At 44.0% G+C, this 21,116-nt stretch overlaps 1 protein-coding gene across 1 annotated transcript in view; it reads right to left on the reverse strand.

Annotated features, from left to right (window-relative positions):
• ACBD6 (acyl-CoA binding domain containing 6) overlaps nt 1–21,116 on the reverse strand; it is a gene marked incomplete at its 5' end in the record, with an annotated part of 81,852 nt that overhangs the window by 48,369 nt on the left and 12,367 nt on the right. The window contains one exon of the mRNA XM_083867079.1: nt 7,750–7,835. Coding sequence (XP_083723205.1) covers nt 7,750–7,835 — 86 coding nt within the window. The remainder of the gene's footprint in view (nt 1–7,749; nt 7,836–21,116) is intronic.

Below are 21,116 nucleotides of genomic sequence, written 5' to 3' on the forward strand. Positions count from 1 at the left end.
ATGTGATATGCTGGGAAGTCCCTCCAGTCCTACCTTGTTAGTCCAACCTCTCCAACACAACCCTGGCTGCTGACAGCAGCCTTTTGGGAGAAGCTGCTTTTCAGACAACGCTGCACAGGAACTTGGTTCCCCACTGCACAGCCACACCCCCCTCATTTATTACAGCTCACTCTTTCTTCCAAAACACCAAAGCAAACCCCAGCCCCTTCTCACTAGAGAGGCCCACAGCCACCTCCAGTTACTCCTGGGTGATTTTCCATGTCACAGCCATGAGCTCAGGCTGTGCCCTTCCCTCCCTGGCAGTGATGCCACCTGGTCATTGCACATGCTGCAGAGCCCTGACAGACCTCACAGGGCTGCACCAGAGGTACCAGCAGGGATGTGACAGCCATAAAGCACCTGAGTGTGCTCCACAGGGAGTATCTGCAGGGTCTGTGCCAGCAGAGAGGGCACAGCAACCCTGACCTACCACAGCCAGTCCATTTTCCCACCACAGCCTCCAGACAGGACTTTTAAAGTCTTTTCCTGAGGATATTATTGTCTGTAAGGGGAAAATGACCTGACACAGCTATTTGGATATGATTTAGTTTTCTGGAATAACCAACTCTGCAAATGCTCTATATATCCCCATTCCAAAAAACCACTTTTCTTTCAGAAGTCTCCACAATGGAATTAATCCAGAATACCAATTTCCCCACCCGAAGAGAAGGTTTCGGGAAATTTCGTTCTTCTACTCTGCATTTATTTCTCAATCTTTAAACCATTCCTTTGCTCCTGATGCCCTCCTTAAAAAAATTAAGCATATATTATATCCAACTTTTCTATAAATATTAACAAAGAGAAACAAGCCCTTTCTGGTCATAATGAGAACATTTTACCTACAAATAAAGTAGTCATATGAAGCTGCACTCCAGACATTTAAAACAATCCGATCCAGCTAAAACCAGGAAGGGAAATTGAGGAAAGAGCTAGAGGAGTTAAACCCAGATTTTTGGAGAGACCAATACTAGGGAAGACATTCTTGAGTGGTGTGACTGGAATAACAACAAGTTACTGTTATTTGCTGACTCTGCATTGAAAACCACACAGTACAAGTAAGAAACAAAGCTTGAAAACCTGGCAGCTGGGCTTTTTCCCCTTCCTTTATTTTACATGTGTGCATGTGTATATAATAATACCTCCACTGTAGTAGCTACAGGAAAAGAAAAAGGATGCAACGATTTTTTCAGACCTGTTCCTAGCATGAATTTGCACTCCTCATAAAGATGGTAAGATTCAGCAGCAAGGCCCAGAAACTGATATAAACAGGCAAAACCATGCAAAAAATACAAAAGTGACAGTGCAAAGACATGTTCAGGGAGAGAATCCATAGCATTATCATCAGTATTTTCAGAAAAATCTCAATTTACATAAAAAATACAGTATTCAGGACATCTTCAGATGAGAAACACCATGAAAGTCAACCCAACAGAGATGTGCACAATAATGCAAAACGTGTAGCTAAAAGGAAGACTTGGGTGCAATTTTCTTTCCATGTCAGATTGTCGAGATAAAAATGAGTCTTCAAGCCAGCAAGCACCTGAGGCAGGTAGAGCTTTTATATCTATTTCCTGAGGATGGTCAGAGGGTTTCTCTTCTCCCTCGCTGATGGCCCCCAAAGTTACTTCCTTGTGCTTTCCCCCATCCCCAGTAAGAGATGGTAATTCTGATTTAAAGATGAGTTGAAGTGTACCTGTTGCCTGCAAGTAACACATGGGCAGCTTTTTCCATCCTTGAATAAAAGGATTTGGAAGAACTTAAACCAAGTCGTCTCTTCCCAGGCTTAGAAGGCTTTGCAAGCCGTCTACATAGGCTGTCCAAAACACACGTGTTGAGCCAACAGGTTTAAAACAGCTCATGGAAAAGATCTGCTGCTAGTTGATCTGGAGTGCTGTAAAACTCCTTGCTTTCTAAAGAGCACCAAGGCTGCCACTGAAAAGGGCAAAGAAGAGATTTGAAATTCACATTATTTTACCCTTGTGCAGAGAATACCCTCCAGGTTTGCCCTGTCCTCTTCCTCCCCCTCCGCAGGTTACCTCCAGCGCAAAGCTCAGGGCAGAGGGCTGAGAGCAGGCTCTACTCTGGCCATCCTGTCCCCTTTCCTGGGGCTGCTGCAAGGCACATCCCAGTGGATTAGCCGTGGAGTGGCCCCGGGTGCCGCTAACAGGTGGCCGTGCCCGTGCGCTTGGCACGGCGCTGCCGGGCGGAACGGGACGTGCGCGGGGAGCCGAGCGGCGCTCGCAACACTCGCTGCTTAGGTCGAGGCCCTCGGCCCCCCAAGGGACCCATTTTCACATAATCTATAATTATCTCTTCGCTTTAATCGCCTCGTCACTTCGGAGGCTCTCCTGGGCACAGGAAGAGGAAAAGCTCATTAACTGAACCTTTTCTCCTCTCTCCAGCCACCCATAGCTTTTAATTGCTTGGTGTTGTTATTATCTATCAGTGCAACTGGGATCATTTTCATAAGAAAGGGTGGTGGGAGGGAGGGAGGCAGGAGCAGGTCCCTGAGGTACGCTCCACAGACAAACCTTTGCTTTCTCAATTATTTATGCCAGCTGAGGTTTTACAAGCTGAATAAATCCATAACTCAAGTTTATTTTGAGCCGGCAGGCCGTCCCGAGGGAAGTGTTGCCCACTTGCCGGCACGGTCGTGTGCCATCCCTGCGAGAGCCGCCGGGACACGGCGGGACATGTGTCATCCAATTCCCCACCCACCGCACACGCCTCGGTGCGGCACCGCAGGGGAGGCGGCCGGGGAAACGCCGGTGGGAGCCACCGCAGCAGGATGTGCTCTCCAAAGGGAAGGCAGGCCTGAGCCCTTTGCACAACAAAGCAAAGCCCCGAAGGTCACTGCTCCGGGGACAGTGAAAAGGGGGGAAGCAATAAACTCGGCAATCATCTTGAAGTCAAAAGATTGGTCTGCTGAACTCACCGTGAGAGCGCGCCTTTCTAAGCAACACTGACCTGAAAAACCCCAAGTCCCAGCTGCCAGGACCTGCGGGTGTTTTGCTTGAGCACACCGTGGGCTGCCCGGGCTCCACAGAAGCAGGAAAGCTCTTCCACAGGGATTGCACAGCCCAGCACTTACGTGAGTGACACATCTGTGGCACAGCCACCCACGCTCACAACACCGGCCCGTAATTCCCAACACGGATGCCGTACGTCTCTGCAGCTTTACACTCATTTCCAGCGCTGGTGTTCCCAAAAGTAGGACTGGAGGGAGACAACAAAACCCCAACCGTGCTCTGGAGCACTGGGCTCATCCCAAAAAGCCACCACTGCTCTAAAGTAACATCCTTGCAATGGATGCTGGAAGCAGCTCTTTAAAATTCAGCAGCCTTTGTGCCTGACCACACGCAGCGACCTCTGGTATTTTCTGCCAAAACAGTTCATTTGTCTCGCACAACAACTAATCAATTCCCAGGGCCATCCATCACGGGGGCTCGCACGAGCCGGGCCGGCAGCGGGACCAGATGGCGGCTGCGTTAGTGGGATTAATACAATTCTGATGGATTGCACGGCATCAGGCACGTCCTGCACACCAGGGGAGCCCCCTCTGCACCCACAGCCCAAATGCTGCCCCACTCCTGATCGGGGTTCCTCCCAAATGTTTGGGGAAGGGTGGTAGTTTTGACCAGAAAAAGGTTTCTTCAGCATCTCTCTGGATGGAGGAAGTGTAAAACAGCTCAGGGAGGCGTCTGTGCTGACTGGCACATGTCATTCCCATCCTGGCACGCCAAGGCCCTGAGGAAGCAGCTCGTGGCAGAGTGCAGGAGGGCTCCTCCAGTGGAAGTGGAAAGGGATATGGACATTTGGCAATGTTATTTCTCATTCTCCACCTGCCAAATCAGTGTATTTGTTTCCTGAAAACACTTAGAAACTGCCTACTCCTTACCCTAGCTTTAAAAAAATACTGAAAAATAAAGCTTGATTTCCAAGGCTATGGTGTTTTTGGCATTTGTCTCAGATTGTGTCTTGGATGAGATTTATACTGGTAACACATCAATCAACCTCAGATCACTGGTCATTTCTCAGGTTTGTGAAACTCCAATTATATAGTGCTTTGATCATGAAAGAGCTCCACTACTACTGCTTTGTTCTGATAATAAGATCAGAAAATGGACATAAAGCTATATGTAGCAGTAAAAAAAAAAACAAAAAAAACCAAAAAAACAACAAACCAAAAACCCACTGCTATACCCAGCCTGAAATCACTGATAACTTCTAAATTTTTCCTTCCAAGGGAACCTCCGAGTCCCATCATCACTCACCAGCATGCAGGAGTTTTATGTAATGCCCGAGGGGAGAGAAGTGATTTGCAGAGAAACCCAGAGGCAGAGCACTATGCTAATACATCCTGCAACTGCTCCCCATTACTCACTGGGGGTACTCGAGCTCTTTATTGCCAGGGTTTATTAATGACTCCTAATTGATGACCGGTGCCCAGTACCCCAAAGTAAATAACTGCTACGCCTCATTAGCTCAAGAGACCTTCTCCTGATTTGAGGGCTGATCTATGAACACACAAATTGCACTGATTTAACCGAGTCTCTTTCTAAATTGATTTAATTAGATCGGTATAACCTGTTTCTATGGATGCTCTTGAATTTATTTGGAATCAGTGCAATGTACTGTGAGCCAGACTGACCGTTCTTCTATCTTGTTCTCAATTAGAAACATTCCAGATAATTAGTGATAAGGAAAAAAAGCGGCCCAGGCACAACCTGAGTTCCTCCTATTGCTGATCCACTTTAGGGCAGGGTGTGGTAACTTCACTTTGTCCATCATTTACAGATCTGCATCCTAAGCCCCAAGCATTTCATTCCACAAAAGGAATGTAAGCACTATTTAGGCATAATTTTAGACAGTCAGTTTGAAATCAGTGGCACTGCTACTTTGTTGCTAACTATAGCTGATGGCAAACTAGGGGTTTATCTTATTTAAAACAAAACCTCTCCATACTACACAGCAACAGCTTGGAGGGCGATAATGGTTTGATAAACTATTCTAAAGGTTCTGGTAAAGAATAAAACAAGTGAACCTGCTTAGGTGACCCTTCAAAACTCCATACCTGCATTCTGGTCATTCTCCTGGTGCAAAGTGAGGTTGTGGCTCCAGATAAATCAGCAGCCTTTTCCTGCCTTTGGATCAGCAGAATCCTAAAGGGCACACGGTAGGCTGTGTTTGGCACAGTAATACCTGCTGAGAAATTGCTTCCAGCAATCTGTCAGGACTCAGGCCTGATAAAGACTCGAGGGTGTTTTTTTTGTTTTAGCTTTTAGCACACAAAATAAGGGGGTTTTCTTATTCTGGGCTTCTTTAGTGATCCCATAACAAGAAAATACTTGTGCTATCAACAGTACTGGGAAACAAACTAAAGTGGTTTGATCTCTATTCAAATTTTTTGCAAGCTTGTTGCAAAGCTTGAGAGGACTTACCATGGACAACTGAGTCAATAAAAGACTCTGCATCGAAGTTTCTTTTCTCAGCAGGCTTTGAGCAGCACACACATACTGAACTGACAGCACGGGACTTACCCAGAACTATTAATGTATAAAAGCTTATCTAGGCTCAAGCTAATCACTCTTCTTTCCCCTTAAAATTTTTCATTTTCTTCCTCTACAGAAAATGCCATATTTTTTATTATAACATTCTGTTTTATTAAGTATTACTGAATGCTCAGCATGTGTTTTTGTAAGTAACCACTCACAGCCTCACAAAAGTCACCCTTCTCAGGTACAGCTATGGAACCAGTACCTGCTGTAGACAAATTTGGACACCAAACCTAATGTTTAGAGCCACTCCCTCTGGTTTTTCTGCTTCCAGGTTTGGTACCAGAGCAATTTTGCTGTTTAAGGCTATGCTTTTATTAGTGGAATTATCATACCAGAGGTGTGCCTATATGTGCATGTTTATTCCCTGTTCCAGGAAGAGAATGAACAGTAGTAGACAAAAGAGCCAGGAAATGTGAAGCTGTACAACTCTGTGGGTAGATGATGGTGACACTTGCTCACTCCTGTCTTGCAAGGAAGACATTGATGCCTGGGAGTCAAATTGTGCTGACAGACTACATGAGTTTCCACTCTGCCAGCAGAGTCAGGACACTTCATTCAACAACTTCCATCAGAATCACCATATTCCAGCTGTGCAGGAGACTACACTTGCCTACAGCCTCACCTGTAAGGACAGCTGTGCTGTGCTAAACAAACAGCACCTATGTTCATCACGGTATGTTTGGAAAAAAGGTATTTGAAGCTGTACTCTTGGAAATGAAAACAAACACATGTAAAGATTTAGGCTGGTCAAATCAACCAGAGCAAACTCTGTTTTTCTGTACATTGTGCTGTATTTCAAGCCCAAGCAAGGGCATAGGCAGCACTTGAAATAACCAAGATTCTGATAGCACTGTAGGGATATGCTCTACCCTTAAAAGGAGAGCTTGAACAGGATCTAAACCACAAAGTCAAACTGTGAGATCAAGGATGTTGGCTGAGACCTGCACTGATGGAGCAGGGACAAAAAAGGAGCTGGTTGCCAGCAGAAGTGCCATTCCTCAAACAGTGTGTTAAACCAAGGTCACACCTGACCACCTCTGCTCGAGGGCCAGGGCAAGTCAGAGAAGAGCTGGCTCTCCATGCAAGGGCAGGAAGCTATTCCTGGCCAAGTACTCCACTCCACTCTAAAGTGGATTGCAGTCCCCAGGGAAATGCCTGCATTACTGCCAAGCACACAACGGCCACCCTGCCTGCTCACAACAGCTGCCTCCATTCCTACCTGAGCTCTTGGCAAAGGGTTTGGAGCCACCTGATCAAGATTCCTGTTCCTTGGATTGTGACAACAAGTCAAAGAAATGCTGTGCTAGAGTTTTAACTCTTTAGGTTAAGTTCTCTGCTGGAGACTGCATGTGAAGGAATCAGTGTTTACATTTCCTGGATGTAAAAAGATGCAAGACATTAATTAAAAAATGGGATCAAACACATGTAAATGGGTGACTACATGTCAGGAAACACTGACAAATATTTAGTCTTCTCTGCCTGTTCATTTTAACTAAAAATATGATACAATATTCTAAAATTTCTTCCACAAAATCATTTAGGTGCTGGAGTTTAATATTATACCATGATTAGTAGCCTGGAACAGCAAAAAATAAACCAGACAAAAACCATCCAGGTGTCCTTATTCAGTAGCTCATGTCACTTACTACTTGCACCTTGACAGTTTTAAGTAGCAGCCACTCTAGTTCAGTAAATGCAGAGCTGGCTTTTCTAGCTGCAGAGCCTAGAAAAAAATTAATTTGATATAAGGCACAAACTGTCCCTGAAGGCAAACATTGTCCAACACTAAAACCTTCACTGAACAGTCCTTAATGAATGTATTGGTAAAGAAATAACTATTTGAAAAAGCTAGTGCCTGAATAGCTTTCTATTAAAAATATCCAATATTGCCTTTTTTTTAAGCCATATAACTGAAAAATGGGAAGTCTTGCCCTTCCCCCACATCTTGCACTAGGGAAAGGTTACTACCTGGCAATGATACAGGCAGATATTGATTTAAATGATTATGGACCTGAAAAGTTCTTTCCTGTCATTTATTATCCTGTTGTAGCTGCCACCACACTTGTGCAATACTAAAAAAAAACAAAAACAGTTTAACAAAATGACATTAGAAAAACACTGTTTTAAACCGAATTCCAGAACAGATAATCACCTGATTATTTCTTCTTCTTGATATAATGAGCTGATGACTGGGCCTCCAAATCCAGTTTTGTTCTCCTTTCCCCTCTTCTCTGTTGTCTGAAAGAAAAAGAAAGATTGGTCCAGCATCCTGGTTCCCACCATATTCCCAACTCTCATTCCCAGCCCTGGCCCTTCAGGACCCAAAAGCTGAGCCTCTGTGAGGCAGCATAATATTCTGTTACTAGATTGCAAAGCTTGCCTTTATAAATCTATTTAATATAGATCTAAAATTAAATTTTATAATGGGCAGCATTTCCAAATGATTTACTCCCAGGAACTCTAGGATTCTGAATGATTCCCACCATAATAGAAATGAACAATTAGAATAATGATTGATCGATATGGAGCCCCAGGCCTACCTTTTCAAAAAACCATCCTGCAGCCTGGGATCTTCAATTGCCTGACTCCACATTGATGCCAGACTTTCAGCAGGGGTAAGTGCCTGCTGTCTGAAAGCCTGACTCAATTAGGGGGTGCAGGGAACCACAAACCCCAACTCTTCCACAGCATTAAGTATTTTGGTTCTTCAGATAAGCAGCTAAAACTGGTTTGGAATTTGCAGCAGCAATTCCTTACAGAACCAGCCCATTAATTGCAACTTGCTGCTGCAGGTGGACAGGCCTGAGGCTTTCTGAGATGGCAGAGTGTCACAACTAGGGTGAAAAACGTCAGGAGCAAAGTTCCAGCCTCCTGCAGCTTCTCTGTAGCTGCAATACACAGAATCACAGAAACCTGGAATGATCTGGGTTGGAGGGAACCTTAAAAATCATCTGGTTTCACTCTCCTGTCATGAGCAGGGACACCTTCTACTAGACCAGGGTGCTCCAAGCTCTGTGCAGCCTTGGCCTGGAACACTCCCAGGGATGGGGCAGCTACAGCTCCTCTGGGCAACCTGTGCCAGGGCCTCCTCCCCCTCACAAGGGAGAATTCTTTTCTGATATCTAATCTAAACCTACTCTCTTTCAATTTGAAGTCATTCTCCCTTGTCCTGTCACTCCAGCTATTGCAAATAGTCTTTCTGCATCTTTCCTGTAGATTCCCTTCAGGTACTGGAAGGCCACAACTGGATCACCCTGAAGCCTTCTCTTGCCCAGTTGCACAATCCCAGGTCTCTCAGCCTTTCCACACAGCAGAGGTGCTCCATCCCTCTCATCAGCTTCATTACACCCAAAAGCATTGCTGTCCCATCAGAATTCTACCTAGAAGGAGGTTGATTTTTTTTAATAAAGCATATTTATATTTGTCTTTCTTCCTGCTCCTCGGGTTGTTTTTGTTTTAAATCAGTGTAGTAGTTCCCTCTAATACATTTACTTTTACATTCTGCCCAGCTTGAGCCAACCAGCAGTTCTATATTTCAGTTCTCCTGCACCAGTCCAAAGCCATAACATTAGGTTTGCAGATATCACAGACACACTTCTTTATAAGAAGACATGGAAAGGAAATTGGCTTTGAAGACTATTCCATGGCAAGTAGGGTCTCTCTAATTTAGAGTAGAAGGTGACATGAAGTTCTCCTTTCTCCAAGGGAAAGGGCTCCAGAGTCTGTACAGTGCAGTGCCCCTCTTAAAACATTATTTAGCAGGGAACCTTACTGTCCATCAATTACTTCAATTCCACTAATAAAATACAATTAATTTCAGATCACCTGAAAGTGCACAGAAGAGTTATTCCTATACAATGAAGCTATGCTCACTACTAGTCTATCCTGTCTGATACTGAGGGATAATGGGCATTCAATCAGTGTCAGAAACTCCAAAAACCTTTAATCTATATTCTTTTATCTCTTCCCACTGTAGTTCTTGGTTGTTGCTTTTTTCCCAAGTCAGAAAAAACATTTGAAAAAATACATTTAATCTTTCTAGAGGCAAAAATTGTTAAAAAAGAGGATTTCTAGGATTAAGTTCACCTTCTTTGGACAATGAATGCATTTCTACCAAAGATTAATCACGTTGATTGAGTACACATAAGGTCATGGGGAAACTTAGTGATAAAGGTTTTCACAAAAACACTCAGGCAAAAACTTCTCTGGCTTTTAATCCGTATACAAGTTACTTTGTTCAAGTAGCTTTTATCTCATCTCTTTCACACAGAAATAGGTAATTCAATATTCAATTTAAGAATGTTGAAGCAAGCTTGTTCTATCACAGCCCTTGATATGCAGATCATGTTTATGAAGAAGGTCCAGGAAAATATCCTGTTTTCTCAATATTTAGCCATGAAGACAGAGACAAGGCTCCACCACTCATCCTCAACTGGGTTTTCAAAGGGGAATGACTCCAGGCTTGCTGAAGAAGTTAACTCTGCTGCAGCACAGATACAAACTGCTTTCTTTAAATGCAGGTACAAACTGGTTTCTTTCCAGCTGCCTTTGACAACCTGCCTATCCATGAGCTCATCAGCGCACTTCCAAAATCCCTGCCAGAACTTCCACGCAGTATCTGAGCACAATGTTCCAAACTCAGGGACACAAAAAGTGGGGCAAGAAGCAGAAGTTCCCTCCAAATCACATCACAGCCACTGACAGCACTGACAGCAACTGGTGTTTTAATTTGTTGTTCATCCTGGCTGAAGGGATCAGTAACACAGAGATGCCTTTTTCCTTCTTAAATCTTTTGACATTTTTACAGCAAAAGAGGGCTTTTAGGGCTACCTATATGCAGATAATGACTCATGAGTTTAAAGTCACATTACCCTGCAAACCACAATGAAATTAAAAACTGACACTGCAAATTTCCTGTCTCTCCTCCGTTAAAAAGGCACTAATAATTAACTATGTGGCTCTCAATTAAGCCAGCTCCATTTCTTTCACTGCTGGCAGGGCTGTACAGAGGCACTGCAAATGCACAGGTAACTAATGATAGTTAAGGAACAGGATGATCCAGGGCTTCCATAATTTGGAACCTGAACCCAAGGGAGATGACAGCAGTAGCATCTACAGTTGGACCATGCAAGAGGGGTGCTGTAGGAAAGGCAAAATGGCTGTGGATTCCATAAGGACAAGACATTGCTCTCAAGGTGCCAGTTAAAAACTGTGGGAATAAAGAGGAATTTGTAACAGCATGTGAAGACACCTTGGGGGATTGCACTTGTGTGCCAAAGCACAGGCAGTGGAATGTAAGAAAGGAGGAAAAAGATAATAGAGAAGTGTAAGACATGCTTTAAACAGTGAATTTTTTCACATTTTCTGATGCTTTGTGGCTGGTGTACAATTAAGGCTGATGTGGAAGTCACTGCTCCTGTGACAGTTAACTTTGGTGGGCGGGTCTGGCTGGCCAAAACCAGCATAAATCACGGGCAAATCTGGGCTTCAGTATGCAGCAAACGTCCTCCTGAAGAGACATCTGCAATTCCCCTGACTCCAGCTGGGCTCGAGGACTGGCGCAGGGAACTCCACTAAGCCCAGAACTATCCTTCTCAAATGTCACCAGGAATGCCAGGAGAAAAGCCACACTCCTCCAGGAACAGACAGTGGAGCATCCTCGTCCCTGCCTCAGTGCACGGGGTTTGTCAATACCAGCCCAGCCTGATCCAAGGGACAATGGCATCCCGGCTGGCTGTCACCGGCAATGCTGCTCCAGGCAGCCTCAAAGCCTGACAGCCACTTTTGGAACAAAATGGAAATACAGGGACTAATATTTGCTAACATCATTAATTCTTTTTTTCTTTCCCACTCCCCCTTCTTCCTTTATCCACCATGTCAAGATGTATACTTTTAAATTGTTGTCAGCCATAAAACAGACGTCGTGTCCCAGTTCAGAGGTTAACATATAATGACAGACACATTAAAAACCCTGTCCAATGCCTCACTGAAAATTTCAGCTCCATCTTCTCTTCAACAAGACAGTGGCTCAAACTCACTTATAAGCTTTAACAACATTAAAGCCTAATCATGATTGAAAAATAAAGGAGAAAGAGAAGATGGTTTTATCATACTAAGCATTATGGAAATGTAAAACAATTAGAGACAAACATTTTCTTTGTGAGGTTGTCACAAAACTCTTCCACGATCACAACATGGTCCATTTCTCCTTTGGCATTTTTGGGGAGCGGGATGAAAATTATCATTTAAAAGGAGGAGCAGTAGTTTCCTGCTGGGGGCTGGTTCGGTGGATCACTCTCTTGCGCTATCTCTGAAGAGAGGACACGGGTGATTTGTTTTTCATTTCCACACCAAGCTTTGTTCCAATCTACACAAAACAGGCTACAACAGATTTAACAAGATGGCAAATTCATGGGTCCTCCCAATGACCCACTTCAAGCTCGAGAGGCAGAAGTAGCCATAGAGATGCAAATGACCTCGCTCTCAGTGATTAGCTGGGATGGAATGGGACACAGCTATTTACATGCAGGGCAAGGGACTCCTAATTCTGACAGAAAGAAGGTACGGAGAAGCCCTATAGAAATACTACAAAACAGCAGGAACAGCACAAGTTTCAGTAAAGCCTTTAAAAAATGGAAGACCATAACTTCGAGTTAACAGAAGAGCTAGATCTGGGATATGGGTTAATTGTAGGGCATCCCGGTTTTATCCAGAGCAACACGGGAACTCTGCCTGGCTGGTTTTGCATGCCCAGACACCCAGCAAACACGGCAATAGCCATTTGGCAAGGCACGGGGCTGTGTTGCACTGAGCATCTACCATCCCCCCAATTCCCCCACATCTCGCTCTGGCTTTTCTCCACACCCAAAACCTTTAAGTAACTTCTCACAAATACATATTCAAGAAGAAGAGAAAGACATCAGCAAAAAAAGGTTCATCTCATCAAAATACTTATCTTCAAAGTTACCCTGGCTAATGCCTTAAAATGGTCAAGACTGAGGTTTTTCATCACCATGCACCTTGAAAACAGAAAAGTGAGACAACTTAAACGAGAGTGATGCATCAGGATCTCACACCTGAGCCACCACACTGCATGGAAGAAGTTTGCACTACTTATTGTATTATTTTCCTCTTCCCCCGAGCTTGATGCAGCTTCAGAGTAGCAGCTGTATCCAGCTCTGTGGGATGCAGACAAGGAATACCTCTAACAAAACGACTCCAGCCAAAGCCTCTCAAGCACTTCCTCAGCAGCAAATGCCTAGTGCAGATTCCAGTCTGCATTTGTGCTGCACAATTCACCTTCCTCCAGCTCACCTGTTCCTCCAGCGCAGGTGTCAGCCTAGCACATTCCCTGCCTTTCCTGCATGGCCAGGCACAGAACCCAGCCCTGGGGACAGGGACACATCACCTTGCCCTGTCCCTGTCTGCAAGGTGCAGACACAGCAGCGGACAGGTGAAACACTCTCCCTGGCAGGAACGTGGCAGCCTTCAGCAGCCACCGAAATCTGTCACGGCCTTTCTAAGTGCTGCAGGGGTTTGAAGTGCAACCAAGGGTCTTGAGCCACCAAGCCTGGAGGAGCTGCAGTTGCTGGATGATCACAGAGATCTGCTTGGCAGGGGTAGGAGAAACCCTGGCTCAGGTCCCAGCTCCCCAGACTACACCTGGGAGGTGTACCAACTGCAGTCTGTTGTTCTGGCAGGACAGGTGGTGTGCTGGAACCTGTCAGGCTCACAGGAAGGTACCAGTAAATCCCTGACATGTACTGATTGAATTGTAATTAAGCTGGTATAGTCTCAGGTGAGAAATTTTACAGAAGACACTTCAGACACAAGAGCAGATCTGCTCTGCGGGCCACCATGTTCCCCTAATGCTGCTCTGGATTAACATTTCTCTATTTGAGGAGTGAGGATTATTAGAGAGACAACAAGAAAATGTAAACTCTCCTAAAGTTTCAGACACTCGTCCCCCTCCTCTCCCTGTGTGCCGCGGCCTGGCCATCCCCCTGGGAAGGGAACTTGGGCAGAGACTAATTGTATTTGACAGCAGCAATTACACACAAGGCTGGAGATTAGAAGCTCATTAATTGCGTGTGCCATAATTGCTGCCGTCTTTTCCTTTGCTAGTTCAGGCCAGTGCCAGGAGAGCCGAGGGGAGGAGGGTGCTCTCCACCCCAAACGCAGGTGGTCCGAAGATGAGAGCCCGGGGATGGGGAGGGGATGTCCCTGGTCCCCCCACGCCGCGGGAGGCTCCTGACCCCGGGACAATGCGGGAGGCTCCTCCGGCAGCGCGGCTAATGAGCCGTGAAATGAGGACAAACAATGTTCTCTTCCAGAGGTATTTTCCACCTGTATCCTTCTGACTTCACAGCTCGGCCGAACTTCACGCTACCTGCAGCGGGAGCGAAGGCAAATATTAACCCTTTGGAGGTGATGCCACTACAGGAAATGTATCTTTAACCACTTATAAAATTTAACATAGTTTAAATTCATCAAATCCTTCGTTCTTGAGTAAGAGATGAGCTCAGCGTTTCTCACCGCTCTTTACTGACCACTGTAAGGCAGTAACGCCCAAATAAGATCCAAATCCTTCCTGGCTGAGGGCAGCCTCTGCAAAGCCACCTTCCACAAAAGGCTGCCGTACCCTCCACGCCAGCCCAATTAATGACTGTCATAAACAGACTATTTTAATATTCCTCTCTCAATAATCCTTCTTGGCTCCCCGCAGCAGCTCTGCCCGAGTGTGCCCATGACTCAGCACCTGGAGCCTTTTCAAGAGCCCACTGAGGATCTGAACGATCTGAGCAAACTGCCCGTGAAAAATGGCAGCACACTCTGCAGGATAATGTGGGGTTGAGTGTGGTTTTTTTTTTTTGTTTGTTTTGTTTTGTTTTGTTTTTGTTTTAAATATTGAAGGGGTAGCTTAGTTAATATTCCAATAACGTCTATATAAAGTTTTCCAGTCCTTTTAAGTCTCATCACAGAATTTCCCTTAAAAAACCCCGCAATTTAAGACAGGGAAAATATTTCCCAGATTACAGTAAAAAAAAATAAAAACATTCTCTAAGTAATGTCATAGTTAAACAGTGCTGTGATCTAAAACAAAGCCTTGCAGATTACTCATTTAACTATAATGACTTAATTAATAACTGCACCATAATCACAGTTGGAAATTAGTAGTAAAGACAGTCAGGGGATGGGAAATAAATGTAAAATGCATAGCATAATTTTCAGCAAGTCTTATGCTTACTAGGAGCTGTGATTTCATGACTCACTGTATGCATTTTAGCATAGGCATGGAAGGAAATACTATGCTCAGTAAAAAGCCCTAAAGCAGTGGCTTCCCAAAGGTTTTGGTTTGTGGAGCCCTTTTTTAAAAAGGAAAAGCAGACATGGAGGTGGCAAACACAAGACCACCGGCAGGCTTCTTTCCTCACATTCTTTTCATAGACTCTACCAAAATTTGCAGATTCCCAGTGTCTGCAGACCAAAAGGTGTTTGGACCCTTCCAGCGTGAAGGAAAGCAGGTTGGCCCTGGAGCAATCAATCCCTTCTGCCCCATCACCTGTATGAAAATTCTTGAATGCCCAAGCAGAGGGAATCAAGCTACAGACACAAACAGCCTGTACTGTAATTGTTGGGGGTTCTTGTCAACCTAATACAAGGTATTTATAGAGATTTACACGGACATTTGTAGGAGAAATAAAATACATTCTGAGCCAAGCTGGAAATCTGGAACAACTCTGTGGCTCGGGATGAAACAGGTGCTCTGAAGCCTGCAAAGCGAAGGCAACCCTAACTTTTGATAAATAAAGGACATCAGTAGCCATCCTCTGCTTTCTGGAGTGACACTGGGCCAGGCATCACTGCAGTGGGCAGCATCCCCACAAAGGATAAAAAGGAACAGCTCTGAGGCTGCCAGACCAGTGCTGTGGACATTTGTTTCCTGCAGCACATCTCGGTTTGAAGGTAGAGGGTGGATTTATGGGGTCTGCAGGCACAGAAATGGCAGAATGAAGAGATCTTCGCTGGTCCCAAGCAGGAACAAGAAGGTTTCCAAATGTACAGTGCAACCCTTGGCAGGCTCAGCCAGAGGGATGCAGCATCTGGATGCAGCTGCCTGTGGACAGCCCTTAGGGCTGAGCACTGAGGCTGTACCTGAGCCTTTCCTCACCTTTGTGTTGGTTAATTCAGCTCAAAGGACCTACAGGATGCTCCAGAGACGTTTGAGGGCTGCCACCTTTCCTTGGAATAGGGGTAATTCGGTACAACAGTGTCCAAGTATCCAAGTAGGAGACAATAGCTGCCCTTTTAAAGGAAAACCTTTTCCAATCTAAGAGACAAATAGCATTTACATGACATTAACCAATGTGTTAGTTAACATCCAAACAAAATCTTAATCTCCAGTAATTGCACTCAATACTTCCTTGATATTTCCTGTAAAGAGCAAGTTAAACATAACCACTTACCCTTTTCCTAACTCAAAAAGCAGTATTTTCACTAAAGCAACAGCTTAATTATGCTACAGCTTGTGTTATACACGAAACAATTACAGCTGGTTTCTCCTACTCAAAAGCATATGCTATTCTTAATTAACACACTCCCTCTTTTAAACCAGCCCTTGCCCTGCCATGTGAAGCAGCAGGGTACACAGATCCTTCCTGTGTTTGAATACTTTCAAGTAAATGTCTACAGCTCCACACCTAAACATCAATGTATTACATATTGCACAGTAAGATAAACCTGCAATTTCTACCCAAGTTCCTGATTTTTTTAAAGAGTCTCTGACACAGCAAGCTGAGAGTCTTGCAACAGTTTCAATTAGTGGAAAAATCGGATTTTTTTTTTTAATTAAAGGTTGAGCCCTTCCCCATTTAAAGCAGTCAAGCCTGGTGGGTTGCTGGCAAAAACAGGAGCAGGAGTTTGAGGAGGGGCTGCCACAGCTCCCAAAGGAGCAGCAGAGCAAGTCAAAGCCCCCCTCTGGAATGCTCACCAAGTGCCACAAGCAGAGGATTCAGTCCCTGCTCCTCCCACCCTCACTTGGCTATCCCAAGGGACAGGATTTTTCCATGTTTCTGGCCACTCTGGGAAAATATTGGGATCCACGGGTGTCAGGAAGGCTCTCTCCTGCTTAGGAAATTATCTGGGTAGCAGGAATCATCACAAAACCACAGGTTTGGGTAGGGAAGCACCTTAAAGGTCACCTCGCTCCAACCTCAGCTAAAACCGGGCAGAGAAAGCAGATCTCACTTTCCTGGTCCTCCTCGCCTCACCTTGCAATTTCCTATTTTATTTTTCCTCCCCTTCCAAACTTCCTGTTCCACCAGAGGCTCTGCTCTCTGCCCCAAGCTCCTGAACTGCCCATGGCAGCTTCTGCTTGGTTCAACAGCTCTGCCAGCCCATCCTGCAGCTTTCCCAGCCCCAGTTCTGTCGTGTCAGCACTACCAAAAGCACCAGGTACTGATTTGTTTTAGCCAGATGAGTTTCCAGTATAGAAATGAACCTCACAGGAAGGTTTTGATTGCTGGTGGAGTCACTTCTCATGTCACAATACTGTTATTTCCTGCTTCCAGCCTTACACAGCTACTTCACTAAAATGAGCTTTTCAATGCTTTTGTCATTCACATTTTTGTGGCTGAGGAGCAGCAGCATTGCTGCTAAAATTTGCAACAAATGAAAACTGCATTTGGCATTTAAACACCTTCCTTGCCTTGCCAGAAACTACTACCTCAAGGCAGAAATGACAGAGGGCACTTCTGGTTGCATCTCAGTCATTTCAGCTTCTGGCCTGAAATTTTAACAAATCCAACCTTGCCATCTCAGTTTAAGCCAAGATCTTGGGCCCTCTCTGAAAATATCAGTATTTAACCCTTTTCTGTCAACTCAGCCACAGAAGCACCAACCTTCAGCAAAGGATCTGCAGCAACTGACACCTGATCTGGTGAACAGGTCCTTCCCTATGCTGAGATGCTTTCTCAGCTAGGAGAGCAATTGCTCAGGTGAAGGTTTAAGATCCCAGAGCTCAGCTGCATCCTGTGCTTCCAATCCCACAGCCAGGGATCACAGAAGAATCAGGGGCTATGGGATTGCAGCCAGCCAACAGAACCTGTTACTTCTGGACAATGATTACAGGGAGGAGAAAAAAATTCCCTGCTGCACAGAAAGTTACAGTCAAGTGTTTTGTCTCACTCTGTTAGATCTTGTCATCACTGTATGCCAGTAGTTTGAGATTTTATATATATATACATATATTTGCTCTTTTTTTTTAAATTTGCCTTTGGTGTATCTGGCTAGCATGCAGTGTCTTCATCCACCTGCAAGCCAGGAATCATGATGCTGAGATGCCACACACATCACTTTGCTGCAGCAGCACACTCAGCAAGGCAGAGTGCCTCTAACTAATAATTTTTTCTGAATACATCCCAAATAGAACATTCTATAATATTTCTATAATCATTACAAGATGGTGAAAATTAATTCAGTGATGTATTCAAAAGAAAAATATTTTTAAAATATTTAAATATTTTAAAAATATTTAAAAACATTAAAAATTTTAAAATATTTAAATATTAATATTTAACCAATATTTAACCAAAATTACTAATGGTGACCCCCCTCAATTTCTTGGCTGGAATTCTCAAAATCCACTGCTGTTACATCCAAGTAGCTGCAAGAGAGTATGTTATGCTACTCACAGCACACTAACAACAGAGTGCATTGACACTGCTGGATCTGAGCTGGAAAAATAAGGACTAGCATCTCCACAAGCCAAAGTTAGCCCTTGGAGGGCTGGTAAGATTGCACATTTAATATACAGTATATTTTCAGCAAGAACAGGCAGCTTAAAAGGAGAGAGAGAGAGAAAAGGCATAACCCTTGTGCTGATAATTCTCTCCTTTGAAGAAGCTTGGGGGCATAGATATGTGGGCAACCTCTGTACAGGATTCCAGTGCAGCCTTCAATCCACAGCTGCATTGTTGGTTTGCTGCCTAAACTTCAGCCTCTCTGAAATACAGACTTGCAGCTTGGCACTGTTGTATTTCAATCAATGGCTTGGTCGAGGATCAGAATGTCATAAATCAAAGGAGCCGAGACCATAAATTTCTGCAGAGATGTAAAATCAAAGAGAACAATCCAACAGACTCCCAGGGGGTGGGAGGCTGACACATATTCCAGCTGTTTATATTTCTACTATGAGATGCTTGTTCATTTTAACTTCTTCACTTCTGCACAGCTTGCCAGAGCCACAATTCCAAACAACTGAAAATCTCAGCGTGGGTCTGGCATTTTGTTTTGTGCTCTACAATAAAAGGCTGCAGGAGAGAAAAAAAAGCCTGTGATTGATCAAACTTGTCCACAAACAAGCCCCACCAGCACAGCACCCCAGTGCCTGGCAAGTGAATTACTTGCACAGACAGGGACAGAAAGGCAGCAAATCACCCATGGACAGCTTTGTTTGTGAGTAGGATCTACATCAAGGACTTAAAGCATCAGCAGACACTCCTCATGAGAAGATACAGCAAAGCAACACTACCCACCTTTATTGCAGAAGAATGGGGAAATTTAGTTCATATTTGTAGTGTGGTATTTTAGTGTCTGACACAAGAGGAACTACAAAACATCCCCTTGCTAATAAGAAAAATTGGTTCTGAAAGCATGCTCCAAAAGCAAAGCACTTAAAGTCTAATTTTGCAGATAACAAAGTGCCTTTTTTCCAACTTGGATAAAAAAAAGGTGGGTGACTCTCACAAATAAGAGTGAAGTGTACACAAACTGCAAGGTTTCATGAGCCATGCACAGTAAATAACTGCATCCTCCACTAACTCCACTTGCATGCTAGAGATTGTCCCTCATACAGCTGGCAAAATGCAGCAGGGCAGAAGAATCCCTCTGTGTGTTAAGATCTAAACCTTCTCAGGATATAAAAACCCTCCAAAACTATTACATAAAAAAAAAAAAACAAACTCAGCAGTTTGTCTAAAACCAGAGGACACTGTAGTGTTACATGCCCCAAAGCCAGGAGTCTGAGGTGGATCAATTTTTTAGTTTTAATCTTAATTTCTAGTGCTTCGTTTTCTGCTAAAAGAATAATAATAAAAAATACAGGCTTGATGGTTTGGCTTTGCTCTGTTTTGTTTTCAAAGGGGAAGAGCTTGGTTAGAGTTTAAAATTTGTTTCAGTGATATGCTTCTTCCAGTGTGGTCAGCACTGCAATGAGAGCTTTTTTAAAAAAAAAAAAAACAAAAAAACCCAAAAAAACAAACAGAGCAAACAGTGATCTTTGTTTTCCATATTTTGTTAGAAATTATTATTATTGTTATTGTTATCAACAACACCCAGGTAAAAAAAAAACCAAACAAAAAGAGATATGAAATTCCCTAAGGATTAAGCACCATAGCAGGATCCATACAAAGAAATGTGCAGTGCTGTTCCACAACTCCTCTTCCCGGTGTGCTGCATTAGCACAGGACAGCAAGCTTTGGGAAGCACAGCCATAATTTGATTAGTGCCCTCTTTACATGACGCAATCAAATTTCTTTTATACTACAAAATAAAAAAACATGCTGTTTTTCAAAGTTTTTGACCTGGCAGCACAGCAAGCCATAAACTGAGATATTTCCCCAAACCAAGCAGGTATGTGAGCTCACTGCTGCTGGTGACAGGCAGAGAGAGAGAGAGACCCAAACAGGTCTTTTCCCTCCTCCCATCCCCCTTGTAATCCTGCCCACACCACTCTGCTGCTCTTTCCCAACCACAAATAGTGGCTGCTGGGCCAGATTATCAAGGGAGACATCTGTTTGACTGATAGACAAAACAGGAAAACATGATGGGTGTACTCATTTTGTTTACAGACAACAGTTTTTGTAATGCATTTCTTAATTTCCAGAAGAAATTCCACTGTCCTGCAGAACTAACCAAGAAATCCACATATTTCAGCCCGAAACTGCATTTACCAGACACTAATCTAAGTCTTAGAAGTTGACCAGACATAAAACCTGTAAGCTGCAAAAGATCAAAGCTTCTTGTTCCAGATATCAATAGGGAAAACTTGAGCAATGAATCCAAATTTAAGAAAAATTCAAGTTTTGATTTCCAATTTTTTTTTTTTAATGTCATTGGAAAAAGAGTTTGTATTTGAGTCATTACAGAAATTTTTCAGTTGTCTTGGAGATCCTACACTACAGAGATTCTAAGTTGCCTTGGAGAGCTTACTTAAATCCAAGAGGCTCATCAATTTAAATCAATTGTTAAAATAATTCAGTTAACACCTGGTGCAACCTGCCAAAAGCACACATAGACCTCGGCTCTTCTGCAAATCTGGGAATTGTTTCTCCTGCTTTTCACTGTATCCCCCAACTGCAAATTCTCTTTTTCACATTTTAGTTCCAACTTGCTTATTGCATATTACTGTGACAGAGAAAGATTATTTCACCAGAAGGCAGAAGGGATGGAGCCCAGCCCTGGGCACAGGGTACCTGGCCACCCACCTTATCAAACATTGCCCCCTGCAGTACTTCCTGC

The sequence above is a fragment of the Zosterops lateralis genome (assembly GCF_965231275.1).
Source record: "Zosterops lateralis genome assembly, chromosome: 9".
NCBI lineage: Eukaryota > Metazoa > Chordata > Aves > Passeriformes > Zosteropidae > Zosterops > Zosterops lateralis.